Source organism: Polychytrium aggregatum (genome assembly GCF_025602895.1).
Source record: "Polychytrium aggregatum strain JEL109 chromosome Unknown BJ171scaffold_45, whole genome shotgun sequence".
Lineage (NCBI taxonomy): Eukaryota > Fungi > Chytridiomycota > Chytridiomycetes > Polychytriales > Polychytrium > Polychytrium aggregatum.
The window spans coordinates 326497-343073 of record NW_026516247.1 but is presented as its reverse complement, the minus strand read 5'-3'; the positions used below and the strand labels follow the sequence as shown (position 1 = coordinate 343073).

The 16577-nt window shown below is 57.5% G+C and overlaps 4 protein-coding genes across 4 annotated transcripts; 1 reads left to right on the top strand and 3 right to left on the bottom strand.

The window, feature by feature from the left end:
- Positions 1-1364: 1364 nt before the first annotated feature.
- BJ171DRAFT_226766 (RNA polymerase Rpc34) lies at positions 1365-3717 on the bottom strand. The gene is made up of 5 exons (XM_053106532.1): positions 3219-3717; positions 2841-2905; positions 2400-2512; positions 2130-2273; positions 1365-2012 (listed from the first exon to the last, which is right to left on the bottom strand). The coding sequence occupies exons 1-5, from the start codon at positions 3374-3376 to the stop codon at positions 1554-1556; spliced, it is 939 nt and encodes a 312-aa protein (XP_052962982.1). The 5' UTR covers positions 3377-3717; the 3' UTR covers positions 1365-1553.
- Positions 3718-4236: 519 nt separating this feature from the next.
- On the top strand, positions 4237-8763 carry BJ171DRAFT_602299 (7 transmembrane sweet-taste receptor of 3 GCPR-domain-containing protein; the record flags this gene model as incomplete). Its single annotated transcript, XM_053115145.1, has 9 exons — positions 4237-4615; positions 4889-5227; positions 5404-5451; positions 5580-6107; positions 6173-6250; positions 6353-6654; positions 6876-7412; positions 7666-7914; positions 8276-8763. 9 exons carry the CDS (start codon positions 4237-4239, stop codon positions 8597-8599), a joined length of 2784 nt encoding a protein of 927 aa, XP_052962981.1. The 3' UTR covers positions 8600-8763.
- Positions 8764-9103: 340 nt separating this feature from the next.
- BJ171DRAFT_520800 (heme peroxidase) lies at positions 9104-12284 on the bottom strand. Its single transcript, XM_053112464.1, has 8 exons — positions 11863-12284; positions 11651-11700; positions 11383-11557; positions 10991-11280; positions 10775-10877; positions 10308-10631; positions 10050-10143; positions 9104-9941 (listed from the first exon to the last, which is right to left on the bottom strand). Exons 1-8 carry the CDS (start codon positions 12172-12174, stop codon positions 9334-9336), a joined length of 1956 nt encoding a protein of 651 aa, XP_052962980.1. The 5' UTR covers positions 12175-12284; the 3' UTR covers positions 9104-9333.
- A 490-nt stretch (positions 12285-12774) lies between these two features.
- BJ171DRAFT_520798 (Biopterin-dependent aromatic amino acid hydroxylase-domain-containing protein) lies at positions 12775-16326 on the bottom strand. The gene is made up of 14 exons (XM_053112463.1): positions 16030-16326; positions 15626-15855; positions 15400-15479; positions 15189-15277; positions 14981-15031; positions 14816-14888; positions 14616-14688; positions 14267-14508; positions 14143-14163; positions 13973-13988; positions 13718-13797; positions 13513-13580; positions 13330-13395; positions 12775-13133 (listed from the first exon to the last, which is right to left on the bottom strand). The coding sequence occupies exons 1-14, from the start codon at positions 16254-16256 to the stop codon at positions 12971-12973; spliced, it is 1479 nt and encodes a 492-aa protein (XP_052962979.1). The 5' UTR covers positions 16257-16326; the 3' UTR covers positions 12775-12970.
- Between the last annotated feature and the right edge of the window lie 251 nt (positions 16327-16577).

The window sequence follows — 16577 nt, the reverse complement described above, 5'->3', positions numbered from 1 at the left end:
CACCATGTGGGAATCCTCGCCCGGGACAAGATGGTCGACGATGTCCACAAGTGGATCGACTGCGACATGCCCGCCCTCCGAGTCACCGAGCTGCAGCGCCAGGCCAAGCTGGACAAGCTCACTGCCCGAGGTATTCCCTCCGACGACAAGAGGTTCACCACGGCCAAGTCTGAGCTCGGCACCACCAAGTCCAAGATCAACAAGCTGGCATCCAGGATCAACTGGGCACTCAAGCAACTCGCTCTTGACACTCCTCCGGCCGTGTGCACGATAGTTCCTCCATGCACTGCAAGGGCCAAGTATGTCAAGATTGACACGGTCACTCTTTGGAATCTCCTGGGTCCAAAGAAACGCCTTGGACTCACCCGGGACATGCTCAAGGAAGAAGGCGAGGACGGCATCAACAACCAGGATCGTCTCTGGCGCAGTTGCTTCAAGCTGCGTAGCTCCCTCTTCCAAGAGCGAGTCAGGGACAAGAAGCTGTTCAACTACGAGATCAGCACCGATGGCATTGGATGCACCATCGGTCTCGTCAAGTTTGTGCCTCGAACCGATCACACCGAGACCATCGAGCCTCCTCCGACTGCCGAGCAGCGCATCCAGGCCCACATCGGTGACCCAGACCCCAACCGTACCACTTGGATTGGCATCGATCCTGGAGTCGGCTCCATCTTCACGGCGGTCATCCAAGCACCGGGCCACCAAGACGAGGTGGTCTCGTTCTCCAATGGCCACTACCAGCAAATGTGTGGCCATACGTCCAATACTGAGTGGCACAACACCATGAAGTATCGACTCAGCATCGAGACCTGGATGTCGACCACACCCTCGCCCAAGGTGTCGTCCTCGGAGGCTTTCAAGGTCCATCTTACCCATGTCCTGCGACCGGAGCTGCGGGTGCAGCTCGACTTCCACCTTGGCAAGAAGGCCCGTCACCATCGCTTCACGGGCCACAAGAGGCGCCAAGTGGCCGTCGACAGGATGTGCAAGGTCGTCCTGAAGCACGCCCCGATACGGACCGATGTGGTGATCGCCTTTGGCAATGCGTCATGGCGACAAGGCAAGGGCTATGCATCCAGCCCTCGGAGGCAGCGATTTGCTCGGTACTTTGAGCAATTCGAGCACCACCGTCGCCGTCCCAATCACCATCATGGAAGCGTCAAGGTAGTCTCGACGAACGAGTTCAACACCTCGCAAGTGTGCTCCAAGTGCCTGGAGCCAGTTCGGTTGGAAGGACTCGATGCGCCCAGTGTTGCGAATTCCCACTTTGTCAGGAGCTGCAAGAATCCCAGCTGCCGGACAGTGTGGAATCGCGACGTCAATGCGGCGCGCAACATGATCACAGTATGCAGGTCGATTGTGGAGATCGGAGAGCGACCGGCGGTCTTCACTCGGAGGCTGCCAAAGTGATCTGTTTTATTTCTTGTGGCTTTGCTTGACGCAAGCACAGCACATACTACCTGTTCATGGAAACGGCTATATTGTCCCGTTTTTTTCTGAATAAAGTGTATGTTGGCTCCAGATTTACTTTGGACCAAAGGCGCAAGAGGCACTCAGAATTGCAGCCACTTTTTGTAGTAGCTGCAGCTCGAGGGCGACACCTGGCTGTCCTCGGAGCAATGCTCGATGACAGGACACTTGCCGCACGGGAAATCGGCCCAGGCGCTTTGTCCGCCTCGAATGTCCCTCTCGGCCTTGTACATGATCAAATCCTCGTCGTCGTCGTCGTAAACGTGCCCGATGACCTCTTCGCCATCGTCGCCGCCACTGCCGTCGCCGCCAGAGAGGGTGTCGTACTTGATTCCTCTCATGGCGCTTCCTTCTCCAGCAACCCGTGTCCGCTTCGTGATCTTGCCGTCATACAGCAGCCGATCGAGGATCTGTTGTATGTCGCCCCGACCCAGCTCGACCGTGACGAGTTTGGTTCTCTTGATAAAGGTCAGAATATCCGTTGCGGTCACGTATCCGTTATGATCAGCTGGAAAAATGGCATCCGGGTCGTGTGGGAAGCTCTGGTGGCAGATGCGATTCGGATCCAGAGTGACAGTTAGCGATCTGGCGAGTGGATCGGAACGTTCGTTTCATCATGTGCATATCGCTCGGGTGCATGAGAGCAAAAAATGACAAACCTTGGACAGAATCATTTTGTAGCACTGCTGGCTGATCGCCTCCACAAACTCTTCATCGTATTCCTGGTCGGTGTACCACAGTCCGCCAGTGACTTCTGACGATGCTTCGAGCTCATACAGCATATATGTCTTCCGGGTGGGGTACTGTGCCGAGCGATCCAATGAAGATGTCAGTTCCGACGCATTCCAATGGCTCCAGGCTGCCACGATACACCCGCGTTCGGTTGAGCGAATCGTGATCGCACATCGCTCGAATCGCCAGATGCCTACTTTGATGGATTTGACGTTTTTGATCATCTGCCGCCGCTCGAGACTCTTGATGATGGCCTGAAGATGCTGGGTGTGCACCTTGGACTTGCGTTCAATATCCTTGATCCATATTCCTGGTGCGCAGAATCGGTGATGACTCAGACAACTCGCCTATGCAGGCCACAGCACGGCCGGACGCGAATGTTGGCAGCGATTGTGATGCGATCGTGAGGCGATGCGTGCCCGTCATCATCTCCATAATCTATGGGCAGCACAATGATCCACACGATCGTCCTATCCGCAGCGTGCATGGAATGCGCTCTGCTCTATCCCAGGGCATCGGCAGCACATTGCACATCAACGTCGTAGGCCGGATGAGGCTCGCATCTATCGTCTGTGTTATGCGGGACGAGGCAGCAGGCCTGTGCCATGTACCAGGTCGAACCGCTCGCTCGAAATTACCTTTGTCGCCCACGCCCTTGATGAGATTGTAAACGATATACTCTTGTTGATCCATTCCTGTTAGTCTGGGTGGTCGGCAGCAAGTCCAGGCGGCGTCGGATTAGCTGTATCCGAGGATTGTCTCGGCCGGTGTGTCCATCTGTACTCCTGTAGCGGCTGTGCCATCGGTCATCCGGGACCGGATAGCTATCCATGGCGTGCGGATCGATGAAATCGCTTCGTTTTTGGACTGCCTCTCCGATCACAATGTCCGATGAGTGGACATGGCCCCGATCGTATTCGGTTCGTGCAGCCATGTCGCTTTGATCTCAGCTCGCAGCGAATGTCGTCCAACAAGACAGCACCCCACCACTTCAATCCTCAAGAACAACGACTCACTTTGAGATCTCGTCATCGTTCCGGGCCTTGAAGCCCGTTTCTTTCCCGATGCTCATCAAGTCGACATATTTCTTGGAAGACAGCTGGTTCATCTGGACGACGAGGATCTCCTGGTTCCATTCGTCGCCCAGCTTGCTCAGCAGCTGGGAGGTGGTCATGCCCTACATAGAATGGATATTGATGGACTGTGAGTATCCAGAGCCGATCGAATGCGTCGCTGTCGCCTTGTCCGCCGGTTGGGTGCTGAATAGGAGCGTTGGCGAGAGCGAAGGCGCACCCGAGGCTCAGACCGCAGGGTCTCCAGCAGAATCTCCTCATTTTCTGTGAGAGTCTCGATCTTGGGGGCGACGGGTTTCTTTGGCGGCATTGTCGACGGATGGATGCCGTCGGGGAGGGGGAGGGCAAGTGAGGGATTGGCGTGGTAGCGATCAAGCAAGACGAGGGGGATGGCGGCGGTTGTCGGATCAGCTTGGCCAACAAAAAAAGCGCAGCCCGGCCGGGCATCAGTTCCCACGGGCCAGATCGCGATGTCCCCCTGGATTCTGCGAATCTGTCTCCACGAGCCCCGCTCGCCACACTCTGTCTGCAGCGATGGGATAAGGATCCAGACGTAGATACCCGGGCGTGATCCCACGGACAACAATCAGCGCTGACGGCTCTCTCAATCAGTGCTGAGGACTCCCAATCAGCGCCATTCGCACTGCTTTCGCACTCACACGTCCTGGGCAGACTTTGCTGTTCATAAGCATGACATGCATCCAATGTCCACTGCATCACTGAATCCAATGCATCCACTGCAGGCCCGGCAGATGGTTGCTCTGGCCCAGCACGCAGCTCGTTTTGCCAGCCTGACATCACCCACCAGCCTGCTCGTGATCCAGTGTCGCATGTGTCGATGGCTTTGGACAGAAACCGCCGCAGTACAAATCCCTCGACTTGGCCGCATCGCCCTTTCCACCCCAACATCGATACTCGGCCTTGCGCGATGTCGATGGTGTCGATGATGCCTGTCGCGACAATGCTGTCCGTTGTTTCGACTGGCCGGCTGCTGGCCAAGTGCCTGCTCGTCCTGGCCCTGGCTGCATATGCAGCTGCATTCTCTGTCCTCTCTGCCTCGCCCAATATCTTCCCCATTGCCGGCGGCACAACCATCAGCCTCACCCTCGCTGGCTACTATGATCCCTCGAGAACCTACCGCGTCGCCGTCTGGAACCCTACCACCGGCCGGAGCTCCATCGCAACGGCCACATTCAGCTCCGCAAGCACTGGCGGCAACGTCAACACCACCGCCGTTGTCTTCCAGAGCCCCGCGATGGACGAAGGCGCCTGCGTTTTCAATGTCACGGACGGCTTTACCGTGAGCGCGGGTGTCGTCGACTCTCTGCTGGTTTACGATCGTGAGTTTTCCATCTCGCTGCCTTGTTCGGGCATCTGGGTTTGCTGATACCCAGGCACCTGAATCTGTTCGCACACACCGCAGCCACTCTGCTGCTGGCATCTCCGTGGGGATCTTTGTCAGTTGCATGCGATCACACGCTATGACACTGTTCCACCGCAGGCGCCGCTATAAGCCAGCGGTGCACACCATCGCACGTCGTAATTTTGCAGTCACGAGCTGTTGAGCTCCGTTCCTATGCTCATACTCACAATCGCCCCGATACACTCGACAGCCTCGCGTCTCAGCGGAGCCGTTACAGCCTCCACCCAGGGCCAAGGCATCAACGCTCGCTCACTGCTTGCCAACGGCGGAAACACAGTCATCATTGCCCTTCCCGCTATGCCCAACAATCTGCTCGCCTTGGCCAACGTATCCCCCGCCATTCGCATCGTCAGCGTGGTCAATGCCTCCAGCTACTACGACATTGCTGCCCAGCTCAGTGGCAGCACCCTCACAGGCTTCACCGACGCCGGCATCGCACAGGTGTCTCTGGGGCAGCAGGCCAAGGCCCTCATATCCTTTGACGGAAAGCAGACCTTCCACGACCTGAGCCTCGTCTACACTCTCACATGTATGTCCATCGAGCCTCATTCGCAGCGATGGTGCACACCGACACATTCGACCAGATCCTCGGTATCTGGATCGGTATCGGCCGTGGATGTCGCTACAAATGGCGTCGGTAGTTTTACTCATATTGCTTGTGCTTGCCATGCCACTGACAACTCGCCACATCCACGATGCTTGTAGATCGCCCACCGATCAACATCCTGCTGACTTGCTCGAGTCCGCCAACAGGTGCAGTCCCATTTGCGAGCCCACCCATAGCTGCCGTTGATTCAACACCCTACTCTGCCCGTTTGCGATAGCACTCGCGGTCCGGCTACGACACTAACCCGAGCGAACTGCCATGCTGCACCTCGCAGACTCTGGTTTCGGACACTCGCTCAACGTTGGACTCAATAACCTCAAGATTCAGTTCGGAAGCTCTATATCCATCTACACGCTCTTCAACATTGGCTTCAACACCAACTACCAGCTCATTCACGACACTATCCAACAAAACTCCATCGACATTGCCATCCTGGGAGTGACCATTTCCCAGCAGCTCAATCTCACCGTGACCTTGACCCAGAACTTTCCCAGCCTCAAGGTTCTCACCTGGACGACCTCCAACATCAACCCCATCCCGGCCAACACGCGCTGGTACTCCTTGCGCCAGGAGGAAGCAAAGTACTTGACTGGATACGCTGCTGGTCTGTTTGCCAAGAGCCGGTCGGACGTCAGCTTCGCAAATGGCAACATCCCAATTGGGTATCTACTTCCAATGGAGATCCCAAGAACGATGATCCACGCCAATATGTTTCTCTTGGGTCTGCAGAAGGCCATTCCTGGAGCGAAAATGATCACCCGAAGCATCGGCACATTCTACTATCCATTTGCCGAAACCCAAGGTGGGCACGCAATCCTTCGGCCACTCATTTGCGATGCACTTAGCTCACACACGCCTTACATCTAGTCTCGCAGCAGTTCCTGGCCGACGGCGTCAAGGTCCTTGGATACCAGACCGACACGGTCATTCCTGTTGCTGTCTTCAGTGAGTATGGACACAGTTCCGTGACACCATCCTGCAAAACGATAATGGAGCTTTGCTGATTTGTGCCCAATCGCCCGCTCACGCCCCCGGCGACCTATGCAGCCTCAAATGGATCCTACATCGCTGCCGCAAACACCGATCCCAGCGGCGACTATGGCAACCGCGTTCTGGCGACAGCTTCCTTTGACTGGATCACGATCTTTGGACCATTTGTTCAGAACTACATCGACGGCGTGCCGCTCAGTGACACCGCCATGGTCAACTCTGGCCTGCTCAGCGGCCTTACTTACATCACCGGGATCTCTGGCTGGTTCGACGTCAATCAGGTGGCAGCCATTCAGGCCGAAGTTGCCCGCCTCAAGTCGCTCCCGGACAACTCCCGGTACTGCGGTCCCATTTATGATGTAAGTGTTACAGCACGACCCAAACACCCAGAGATAAGCTGGCGGCAGTAGTGCAGATGAGTGACAATGGAGTGTCGCATGAGTAACGATGGGGTGTCGCATGAGTCGTTGCCAGCAGTCTGCTCAGGATAGAAGGTCTGCAGCTCCCGCACCGTCCACAGCGACGAGTCAGCTTGCCCGTGGTGCTTACAACCCTTGTCGTGCCGATTTGGGACTCACAGGTCAACGGCAACACCATCATCGGTCCCAACGACTGCCTGAACTTCACCTTCACCAACACGCTGAACACGTACTTCCAGGGCATCGTGCCCATGGGCCAGTTCAACCCCGTCTTTCCCTACGAGAATCGCCACCTGATCTCGATGGGTCTACGAATCGTTATATTCTTGATCACGGCCCTCAGCCAGGTTATCACCCTTGGCATCACCCTCCTCATCATCCTCAACCGTGAACAGCCCCAAATCAAGGGCGGGTCGCCGACGTTTCTGGTGCTGATGGGCTTCAGCGCCAGCATCGCCCTGTGTGGCAATTATCTGATGGGCATGGATGACAATGTCATCCAGGACGCCAATACGCTCAACGCCGCCTGCATGGCGACGCCATATGTGATTGTCCTGCCGATGATGCTGATGTTTGGCGCACTGCTCATCAAGATGTGGCGCATCTATCGCATCTTCAAGAACCCCAAGGCCGAGATCATCAGCTTCAGGCCGCACGAACTCTTCTTCACGATGGCTGCTCCGATGCTGGTGTCGTTGGTATGTGTTGGCGGGCGGGTGCCCGAATGTTCGTGTGGATGGGTTTGTGGTTGGATGTGTCGATGGGTTTGTGGTTGGATGGCTGGATGGGCTTGATGGACTGCAAGGGTACAAGCTGATGCTGCTGGAGTGTATCCGCATTGATGCATGCTCGCCTGGATGCATGCTCGAACTGACACCATGGATTTCGTCACGACACACTTCCAACCCCTGCCCGCAACGCCTTTGACACACGGGACAACCGCAACACCAGGGCATTATTCTCGTTTGGAACTTTACGGCGCCCCTGGAGTGGATCCGAACCATCATCAACACCGATTCGTTCGGGAACAGCATCGAGTCGTCTGGGCTCTGCAAAAGTTCCACCACGCTGAGCTTTGATCCATTCCCGATCTCGATCTTCTTTATATTCATGGCGATCCTACTGACCAGCTTCTGGATCGGGCACTCAACTCGAAATGTCCCGTCGCAGTTCAACGAAGAGAAAAACCTGAGATCCTCGGTAAGAACGGCACAACCGCCGCCTGCTCCAGTCGACCCCCGCTTGAGCAGTCTCTTGCCGTTCGTCCAGAACTACCGACTCTGTGTGAGTGCAGAGCGGCTAACCGTGCACATCATGATGTGAGGCCGGCGGCAAGATTGTGATGTCGCTCAATGGGGGGGGGTATTACCATCTTGATTCACACCTTCCACCCGGAGTCATGAACGGATGTACTGCCTCGAGCAGCGGCGTTCGCTCTGGTACCGTTTGTGGCGACCCGACAAAGCCATATCAAACAACTCCATGCCCACTTTTCCCAATATGGGAACATTCAGGGCACGGTAAACCTCCATACTCACCGTGACTCCTGGTGCATCCGCAGATCTCCTTCTGGGTGCAAGTTGTTGTGGTTTTGTATCCCCTCAACTACTCCTTCTCGGATCCGAGCGGCCTCTTTACTCTCCGATCGTTGATGAACGTCTCGGCAACCATGGGCACCACCGTTTTTGTCCTGGGATCGAAGCTTTGGGGAGCCTCCGAGGAGCAGAATCAACGCAAGGGCTCGGCGTCGGCAAGCACCTGGAAGCCCGAGTCGGGCACCACAACCACAACCACTGTCGGTGCCCATGGCAAGTCGCCCACAACCCGCCCGTCTGAGGCCACTGATCCACGCCAACCCCTGCGTACGCAGCCCTATTCGGCTTGAGTTTATTCGGTGTGTCGCAAGAGCCAAAAGCCAAAATGGCAAATCAAAGAACAAGGAACTCAACCAGAGTGGGCCAAGTGAAATGGAGAAGCAAAATATGTCACCGGTCGATCAGTACCGTCGTGATCGCTGCGTCGATCCTGGGCAAAAACTGTGAATACAGCATGTTCGGAGCGAAACGGGGAATACGCATCCATGAGTGCTCCTCCATAACAGTGATCGTCCTGGGGCGGCACTGATGACGGGTATGTGTGTGTGCAGGACCCGAACTACAGTCAATCCAACTCATAAACGGGTCACCCGTGATTTTGATCGTTGACCGAATAGTTTGTTTCCCAATACCATCGCGCGCTGGCCGTGACCATTCGCCAGTGTGTCCAAGAGCACCATTCGCCACCGGCACTCCGAGACCAGTGTACATGTCGATTGTGGAGACCGGAGAGCGACTGGTGGTCTTCGCTCGGAGGTGATCTGTTCTATTTCTTATGGCATTGCTTGACGCAAGCTCATCACATACTACATGTTCATAGAATGGGCAGTGTCCCGTTCGTTCAAGTGCAAAGTGCACTCCTGGTGGTTTCAAAGTCATATAAAAATGCATCAAGCGAACCAGGAGAGGGAAAATAGATTCGAGAAACAAGCAAATCTCGAGAAGGAAACAGACGGGAGTAGAGGCCATCGCGACCCACGCGTATTCATGGGAGCTTTGAGAGGTGAAAGATGGAGCGGGACAATTAGTTGGCCGGGCAGGCGGAGTAGAAAGGGACGACGCTGGCATACTTGGGAACCTTGAAGACGTTGTTGGGGAGGCCGTACAGACCAAGGTTTCGGCCAATGATGTTGGACATCGAGGTGCTGTAGAGGTCCAGGGCAGACGAGATCTCGTCCGCAATGCCGGCTCCATCGGCAATGCCGAACTCGCCAGAGATGATGTCCGCCAAGGTGGGCAAGAGCTGGTCGATGGGGGTGTAGAAACGATCGCCATCTCTCTTGCGTACAAACTCTTCGGCCAGATAGTTGGCGATGGTGAGAGGAAGGTCGGTGTTGGGGCCACGCTCCTCGGCAAGAGCTCCGACGAGGGCATCGATGCTGGTGACGTTGGTGTACAGAGACTGCAGGGACTGGGCAAGGGAGGGGTTTGAGGGCGTAATGAGCTGGAAGCAGGCAACCGACGAGATCGATTTGACGCACTCGGGGGCCGTAAGGAGATCCGAGGGGCCATAGCGAGCGCGAACAGCAGTGTAGCTGGGGAGGCCGTCGAGACGGCTGCGAAGGATGTCGGTGCTGAACAGGTCCAGAGCGATCGAGTTTCGAAGGGCATTGTGGATGATGGTGTCGGTTTCTGTGGCAGTGATAGTCGGCGGAGCATGAGCAGACGCAAAGCCGGCAGTGACTTGCAGGCAGAGCACACATGTGCGCGATCCAAAGCTGGCAGCTGTCGGCTACATACCGGCCTGACGAGACAGGATCAGAGAGGAGAAGATGTTGGCAAAGCCGTCGCCACTCGAGCCGGAAGCAAGCGCCAGGTATCTAGCGGCAGGGGTCTGTTTGCCACAACGTTGTGGTGGGGAAGGGTGGAAAGGGGATAGTATCAGTGAGTCCCAGAGAATCGTCGCTCTGTTCCGCATGATCACTCAGGAACGAGTGCCGTCCGGATGCTGGATGGACAGGCGTATGTTCCGCCCACCGACACTGTGGCCGCACTTACCATGACGTCGCGGCCCGAGCCAAGGACAACGATCTGGCCGCCAAAGGGGAAGCGGGTGGCGATCATGCCATCGGTCACGTTGACCTTGGTGCCAAAGAACGACTTTTGGATCTGCGGCAGGGTGCTGGTGGCGTTGAACATGTAGATGGGCTGGTGGGTGCACACATCCACGATGTCGTAGTCGCGGACGGTCGAGTGGCCATAGCGATAGATGGCACCGGCGAACAGGTTCGAAGTCGTGGGATCGACGCTCTTGTTGTAGCCGTTGTAGAACGGAAGAGGCTTGCCGATGATGGTGGGAACGTATTCGTTGAAGATGACGTACTGGAAACGGAGCGTCGATGATGGTCAGCCGGTGGATGCCGAGCGTCGCAGGCGAGCCTGAAATTGCATGGCTCCGGAGAGGGGCCGAGCGGGATGGTAGTCACCCAGTGATGCACTGTCCCGCCGCGAGTGCGAAGACATACCTGGTATTCGCTGATCGTGATGGCACGGGCAATCTGGAAAATGGTCTCGTCGCTGGCGGAAACCAGACGTCCATTCAGGACCTGCTTGACTGCCTTGGCGACGCTGAATGATTGGCACAAGGAGGCTGTTAGAACAAGGGCCGCAGATCTTGTCTCTGCCCCGCCAGGGTCTTCTGCTCTCCCACACCCTCATTCCGGCTCATGGCCAGCACGCACCTGTTGTGCTCACGGATCCAGAAGGAATGCAGCAGAGCCAGGGCCACGTTCTCGACGGCGCGCGAGTCGCCTCCAACCTGGATGTCCTGCGGGAACAGGCCAGGAGGGGTGATGGCGCCGTTCGAGCTGGTCAGCAGACCAGTTTGGGCCGTCGAGGGAGCCAGGTTGTAAGTGGTGATGTTGCCGACCAGGGGGTTGTAGGCACCACCGTCGCCGGTGTAGTTGCCGGTCAGGAGCAGGCCATCGGTGCCAACACGGAGCTTGGTGTTGGTGGCGGGGTCGAGACCATACTGGGGAGAGGGTGGGATAGAAGCGTTAGATGCCGCAAATGGAGGCCGGTCAGTGAAGACAGCCGCATAGTCAACCGCAAAGACAACCGCAAGGCGACTTACGATGGTAGACAGATCCAGGAAGCTGTTGCCGTTGTTGATGGGGGTGGGGACGCCGTTGACGAGCCGGGTGACGGACGACGAGGAAAACAGACTGGTAGAGTGACCGGGGTTCCAGGGGTTGTCGGCCGAGGGCTTGAAGAGGGGATCGTTGGAGATGTTGGCGACAGAGATCAAGCTGGAATGCAGAGACGGGCGATATGGTGGACATGGTCAGCCTCAAGCAACGCAGAAGCAGGACCGAGATCGAAGCAGTCGTTGGGGTACCGACCCTGGACGGCCGGGCGTGAGTGCATCGTCCTCGAGATCGTGGTTGATGAACTGGGAAACGAGGAGCCAAACGCAGCGATCGATGTTAGCGACAGTTCCATGAGAGCAGGCAGGCAATGGACGAGACGGTGATGGTGACATGCAGATCGGCGGTGGGATCTGGCCAGGGCAGCGCCCCTCCCCCAGTCATGGATCTGCAAGTTCGACACGAACCTGGCCAAACCAGGTCTCGAACAGGTTGACTTGGGCACGCGAGAGAGGCTCCTCCTGGTCCTGGTAGCCAAAGAACGTGGGTTTGGGCTGGGTGCCAGTCTGGACGCCGTTGGAGACCAGGCGGGGATCCGGCAGCCCCTGCAGGAACTGGGCCGGCAGGACATTGAGGTACGGGTTGCCGGGGGTGCCCAGGGCAGGCGAGTCTGGGTTGTTGTTGCTGCCCGAGTACGAACGGATACGGGCGGAACCATCGGCCCAGACCGACGAGGCAGCGAGCAGGGTGGAGCCAACCAACGACCACGAGGCTTTCATTGTTCGGGCTGGTGAGGCTGCTTGCGAACCAAGATGCAGAAGAACCGAGACGAGCGGGATGCGGAGAAGGCGACTCTCCCCCCCCCTGGAGGTATTTATGGGGACCCGCCCCTCTGCGTGTTGGACCACAAGCGAGGGGCGAGCTGCTCAGCAGAGTTTCATACCCAAGGCGATCAAGGAGGGCTTGTTGCAGCGGGGGAGATCGGCGCAGCCTTATCGACAAAGAATACGATCGCCGTGTCGGTGGGCGATGACGGCGACGGTATCGACGGGGCAGTCCATGGGATTACGGCTTCAGCGAGACACAGCCCGCTGGCTCGCGCTTATGGAACATGGGGACAGCGCAATGCGAGCGAAAAGGAAAGGCGGGTGCGTCCGATGCGGAATGCTTGGCGGGGCGGGGATTGCTTGCGAGCAAGCCTGGCAGCCCGCAGGGGGAGAAAGTCGCTTGTTCGTTCGACGGCGAGCACAGGCGATCGGGCACAGCTCCTTGTGGGCTGTGCGATTGTTGCGTCTGGGGCACATGTGCAACCAGCGCAGAGGCCCACACCGGCCGCCATGGGCCCTGTGCATCAGGACACACCCCGCACATGCGGTACAGCAGGCCCAAAGGAGCGACGACGCGCAGATCGTGGCTGTTGTATTCACAAGAGCGGACAGAGCCACAGGAGGCGCGCAGGGGAGAGCAACGGGCGGCAGGGTCGGCCCTGCTCCGAGCAAGTCGCAATCACGCAGGGAGGGGGGGAGACACACCCCCGGAAGACACACCCCGGGCAGCCAGGCAGGCGGGGCGGCATTACATTGCAATGCGGTCGATGGCATTCATCAGCCTGGTGATGTCGCCGCGTAGGTTGGAGGCGAATCGGAGAACCTTGTCCTTGGTGTCCAGGACCTCGATGCTCTGGGTGAGGGCGTTGTATCGCACAACGAACGGGCGCTCCATCGAGTTGGCGTATTCGCTGGCGGGTCGGTGGAGGGCCGTCCGGTGCAACATCGGGGTGGGGGAGGGCATGCAAGATGAATGAAATCGGGTCAGCGCGCAGGAAAATGGGGTTGTGCGCACAGGGCGGGCCAGGAACTGCGTTGTTCAACCAGCCCGAGGCGGACAGTGGCTGCATTCCCGGTTGCGCCCACTCCGGACTGGCGATTGCTCACCGGACTTGCTCCTTCATCTCCTTGAAGCTCTCCGTGACAAAGTACAGCGGCTGGTAGGATGTGATTCTGTCGCAGGGAGATGGCAGTCAGCGGCGGTCAGTCGGCAATGCCGTCGATCAATCAAGTGTGTCGCTGGGCGGACCAAACGCAAAACACCGCAGCCCCCAGGACAACGTTACTCACGGGTATTTGGTGTTGGCAACGACTTCGGGAACAAACGGTGCTCGGCTGGCCTTATCACTCAGACAGTACTATCGGAGCCGGAGGGGCAAGGGAGGGATGATAGAGTTTGTCGACTTGGGTCAGCATCACTGGCTCATTGGCACCACAGCCATCAGCCATTGCTGTTGGTGTTGGTGATGGACAAACATACGACTACCAAACCTACCTCGAGCTCGCCAAAGCTAGAGAGCAGGCCGGCTCCATAGGCTTTAACACCTTCACCCTCGCGAGTGACGCCAAACTCGACTGGGAGCAGAAGATTGATGTCGGCGTTAGTGAGAATGGAGGAGCATCTGCTGGAGGAGCAGTGGCCAGTGCCAGCAACCAGAGCAACCAGAGCAACCAGAGCACCCAGAGCAACCAGAGCAACCAGAGCACCCAGAGCAGCTCGCGCCTGCCAAGCCCGGATGCAGCGACTTACCAGTAAACCAGTAGATCTTTTCGGCGGGGCAAAGTACCAGGCAGGCAAATATACAATCGAGAACAACGGAAGGGATGGTTGTGAGTCCGCGGTCGGTTTTGGACTGTCAATCGACATGAGCCACATCCTCAAGCAGCAGCTGGCCCAAGGCGCTGGCTGTTGGAACTTACGGTAGCAAGCTTTTGGATATCCTGGTGGGACCAAGATCAGCAAATGGTCAGCGGGATGGAGACTCGTGAAGATATTGTGCTTTGATGGACTCTGTGGTTCTCCTGGAGCCAATCATGGGCTTACCTCGTCTGTAGCGCCAAGGGAAGCCAGCCCAATCTCCTGCGAAAAGTCAGCAAAGTCTGGATCGGCGTAGAGAGGCACATGGCCCAAGAGCTCGTGGCAGACATCGGGCTCGGGGGTGTACAGCGGCACGGAATGGTGACGGATATACTGGGTGCTATGGAAGACCCGGAAGGCAAGACCGTTGAGGAAGTCGCGGGACGAAAGCAGTCCGGTGACAGGGCGAATCGTCCAGCCCGTACAATCTGTTGAGCACAGGGGACCGTCAGTGGCACTTGCGGTGCAGTGGATACCATACTTTGCCACGATCCAATGCTCAGGGCACGGGCTCATGTGCAACAATTGCACACACCTTTCATGAAGCGGGAGACGTCCTCGAGTTGCGGAATGTTGTCCCGACGGTATCCGCAGTTTTGGATAAGCAGCTACATCCACAATATCGACCGAGCGAGTCAGAAGCAGGGCTGGGGACCGATTGGTCCACCACTGGAGTTGGCGTCGCCGATCAGCGGCTTTCGATGGGAAGAGAGTAATCGGATATCCAGCACCTACCGGGAAGACATACTGATGCTCGCGACAGGCGTGTGTCGGGTAGAGAGCAGTAAGCTTGTCAAAGACAGTCCCCCTTTGGCAGAGAGAGAGAGAGAGAGAGATGGGGTCGTATGTGAATGAGATGGACTGCTCGCGGGTGCCTGAGACGACACATGCCGGACTCACCAGGTCTTGACTTCGTCCGGGGTGTATTCGATGTGGGGAACAGGACGGCCGCTGGGAACATTGATCAATAAGCCGTATAGCGAGGTGGAGTCAGCAAACAAGTGGAGGAGTGAGGTGCATCCTGGGTCGAGTCACATACGCGGGGTCGGCAGGAGCGATCGCCCTCGCATCCCAAGATGCCGAGAATCCCACTGGATCTAGCACTCACTGGCGATAGGTGCGGGCGATCTTGGTGATCTCAGCTCGGCGCTCGCGGTACTTGTTGTCGGTGAAGCCCGGGTGATCGGCATCGAGCTCCTGGTGACGATTGAGTGTCGATATGGTTCGCAGTTTAGGAACCTGCCGGGGCCTTCATCCGCAAAGTGCGCTGCAGTGGGCCCTCTGCAAATTGAAAATGGGCTCGTGCACTGACTACTCACGTTTCCGTACGAAAGCACCTTGTCGGTGAAGGAATCGAGATCGGCGATTTTTCGTGGGAACCAAGGGACGGCAGACAGCACTGTGCCGAGCCAAGGTACACAAGTCAGATTCATAAACAGCCCAGCGACCACGACCATGCCGAACAGACAGGCGAATGAAAGGCCTTGGCCGAGGCATCAGCGCAGTCATGGATCTGAACATCGCCGAGGGCGAATCCGCACGCACCGGAGTTACTGGAGCCCGTGGAGACGACCTTGATTTCTTTGACGAGGTCCCTGAGGTTGGAGAGAGCGAGCTCGACCTCCTTCTCGGATTGCGCGTCAAAGTCGATGAAAAAGTCGTAGAATCCCTTGGTCTTGGAGGGGCGCGACTCGATGCGGGTCAGCGAGATGTTGAGGCCGCTGATCTGGGGAAGCAGATCGTCCAGAGCGCCGACTCGATCCTGGATCACAAAGCTGCGCGGAGCAGGAGGAGGGTTGAGTGCAATTGAACAAAAGGAGCATTGACGGGATGAGAACAGCGAGTTCGAACGGAATCAAGGCAGATCCAAGGCAGATCCAAGGCAGAGCAAATTGTGGGAGTCACATCCGCCATGGAAACAGCGACTCGGCACGCAAGGCGATACCCACTAGATCGTGGTCTTGAGGGGCACGCCGCTCGTGTACGAGCCAGAGGTGTATGCCGAGAGAAACCGGCGATCGACCGCAATGGTGGATATCTGATGGGGCATAGGGCGACCAAGGGCTGCCGAGCGACCGAAACGAGCGGCGTGGCTGGCGGCGATGGGACTGGGAGCCGCACGGCTCAGAGGACCCAGCACACCCAGACGAACAGGCTTGAAGCTACGCAGCAGCATTGGACGGGGACCGAGGCGAGTGGTGAGTGTCGGATGCAGGTGGATGGGTTGGTTGCAGCCTCGGGGCGGATCTTGGTGCGGATGGGTATCGTTTGCCAAGCGTGCGGGCGTTAAAAAGCCTGCTGGGTCGGTGCTTCCGAGGCGCGCCGGAACAGCGGCGCCGTCCTCATCGCGGGGTGGGGCCTGGTGGCCGGCATCCGCCTGGCTCGACAAACGACCCGACAGCGGCTCGACAACGACGACAAGCGGGTCTCGAATGGGGCATCAGCGCCGGGGCACGGTGCTTGTGCTTGCTGCCCGCCCTGTCTGGCTCGACATGAC

What these genes read in the sequence shown, in the direction of transcription:
- BJ171DRAFT_226766 (XM_053106532.1), bottom strand. Translation starts at nt 3,376, where the DNA reads ATGACCACCTCCCAGCTGCTGAGCAAGCTGGGCGACGAATGGAACCAG. An exon ending in AACGATGACGAGATCTCAAA is followed by an intron (nt 2,906 to 3,218) that starts GTGAGTCGTTGT and finishes CCGACCACCCAG; the next exon opens with ACTAACAGGAATGGATCAAC. An exon ending in AAAACGTCAAATCCATCAAA is followed by an intron (nt 2,274 to 2,399) that starts GTAGGCATCTGG and finishes CGCTCGGCACAG; the next exon opens with TACCCCACCCGGAAGACATA.
- BJ171DRAFT_520800 (XM_053112464.1), bottom strand. Translation starts at nt 12,174, where the DNA reads ATGAAAGCCTCGTGGTCGTTGGTTGGCTCCACCCTGCTCGCTGCCTCG. An exon ending in TCCTGGATCTGTCTACCATC is followed by an intron (nt 11,281 to 11,382) that starts GTAAGTCGCCTT and finishes CCCTCTCCCCAG; the next exon opens with TATGGTCTCGACCCCGCCAC. An exon ending in TCACGATCAGCGAATACCAG is followed by an intron (nt 10,632 to 10,774) that starts GTATGTCTTCGC and finishes CTCCGTTTCCAG; the next exon opens with TACGTCATCTTCAACGAATA.
- BJ171DRAFT_520798 (XM_053112463.1), bottom strand. Translation starts at nt 16,256, where the DNA reads ATGCTGCTGCGTAGCTTCAAGCCTGTTCGTCTGGGTGTGCTGGGTCCT. An exon ending in CCCCTCAAGACCACGATCTA is followed by an intron (nt 15,856 to 16,029) that starts GTGGGTATCGCC and finishes TGCTCCGCGCAG; the next exon opens with CTTTGTGATCCAGGATCGAG. An exon ending in ATCGCCCGCACCTATCGCCA is followed by an intron (nt 15,032 to 15,188) that starts GTGAGTGCTAGA and finishes CAATGTTCCCAG; the next exon opens with CGGCCGTCCTGTTCCCCACA.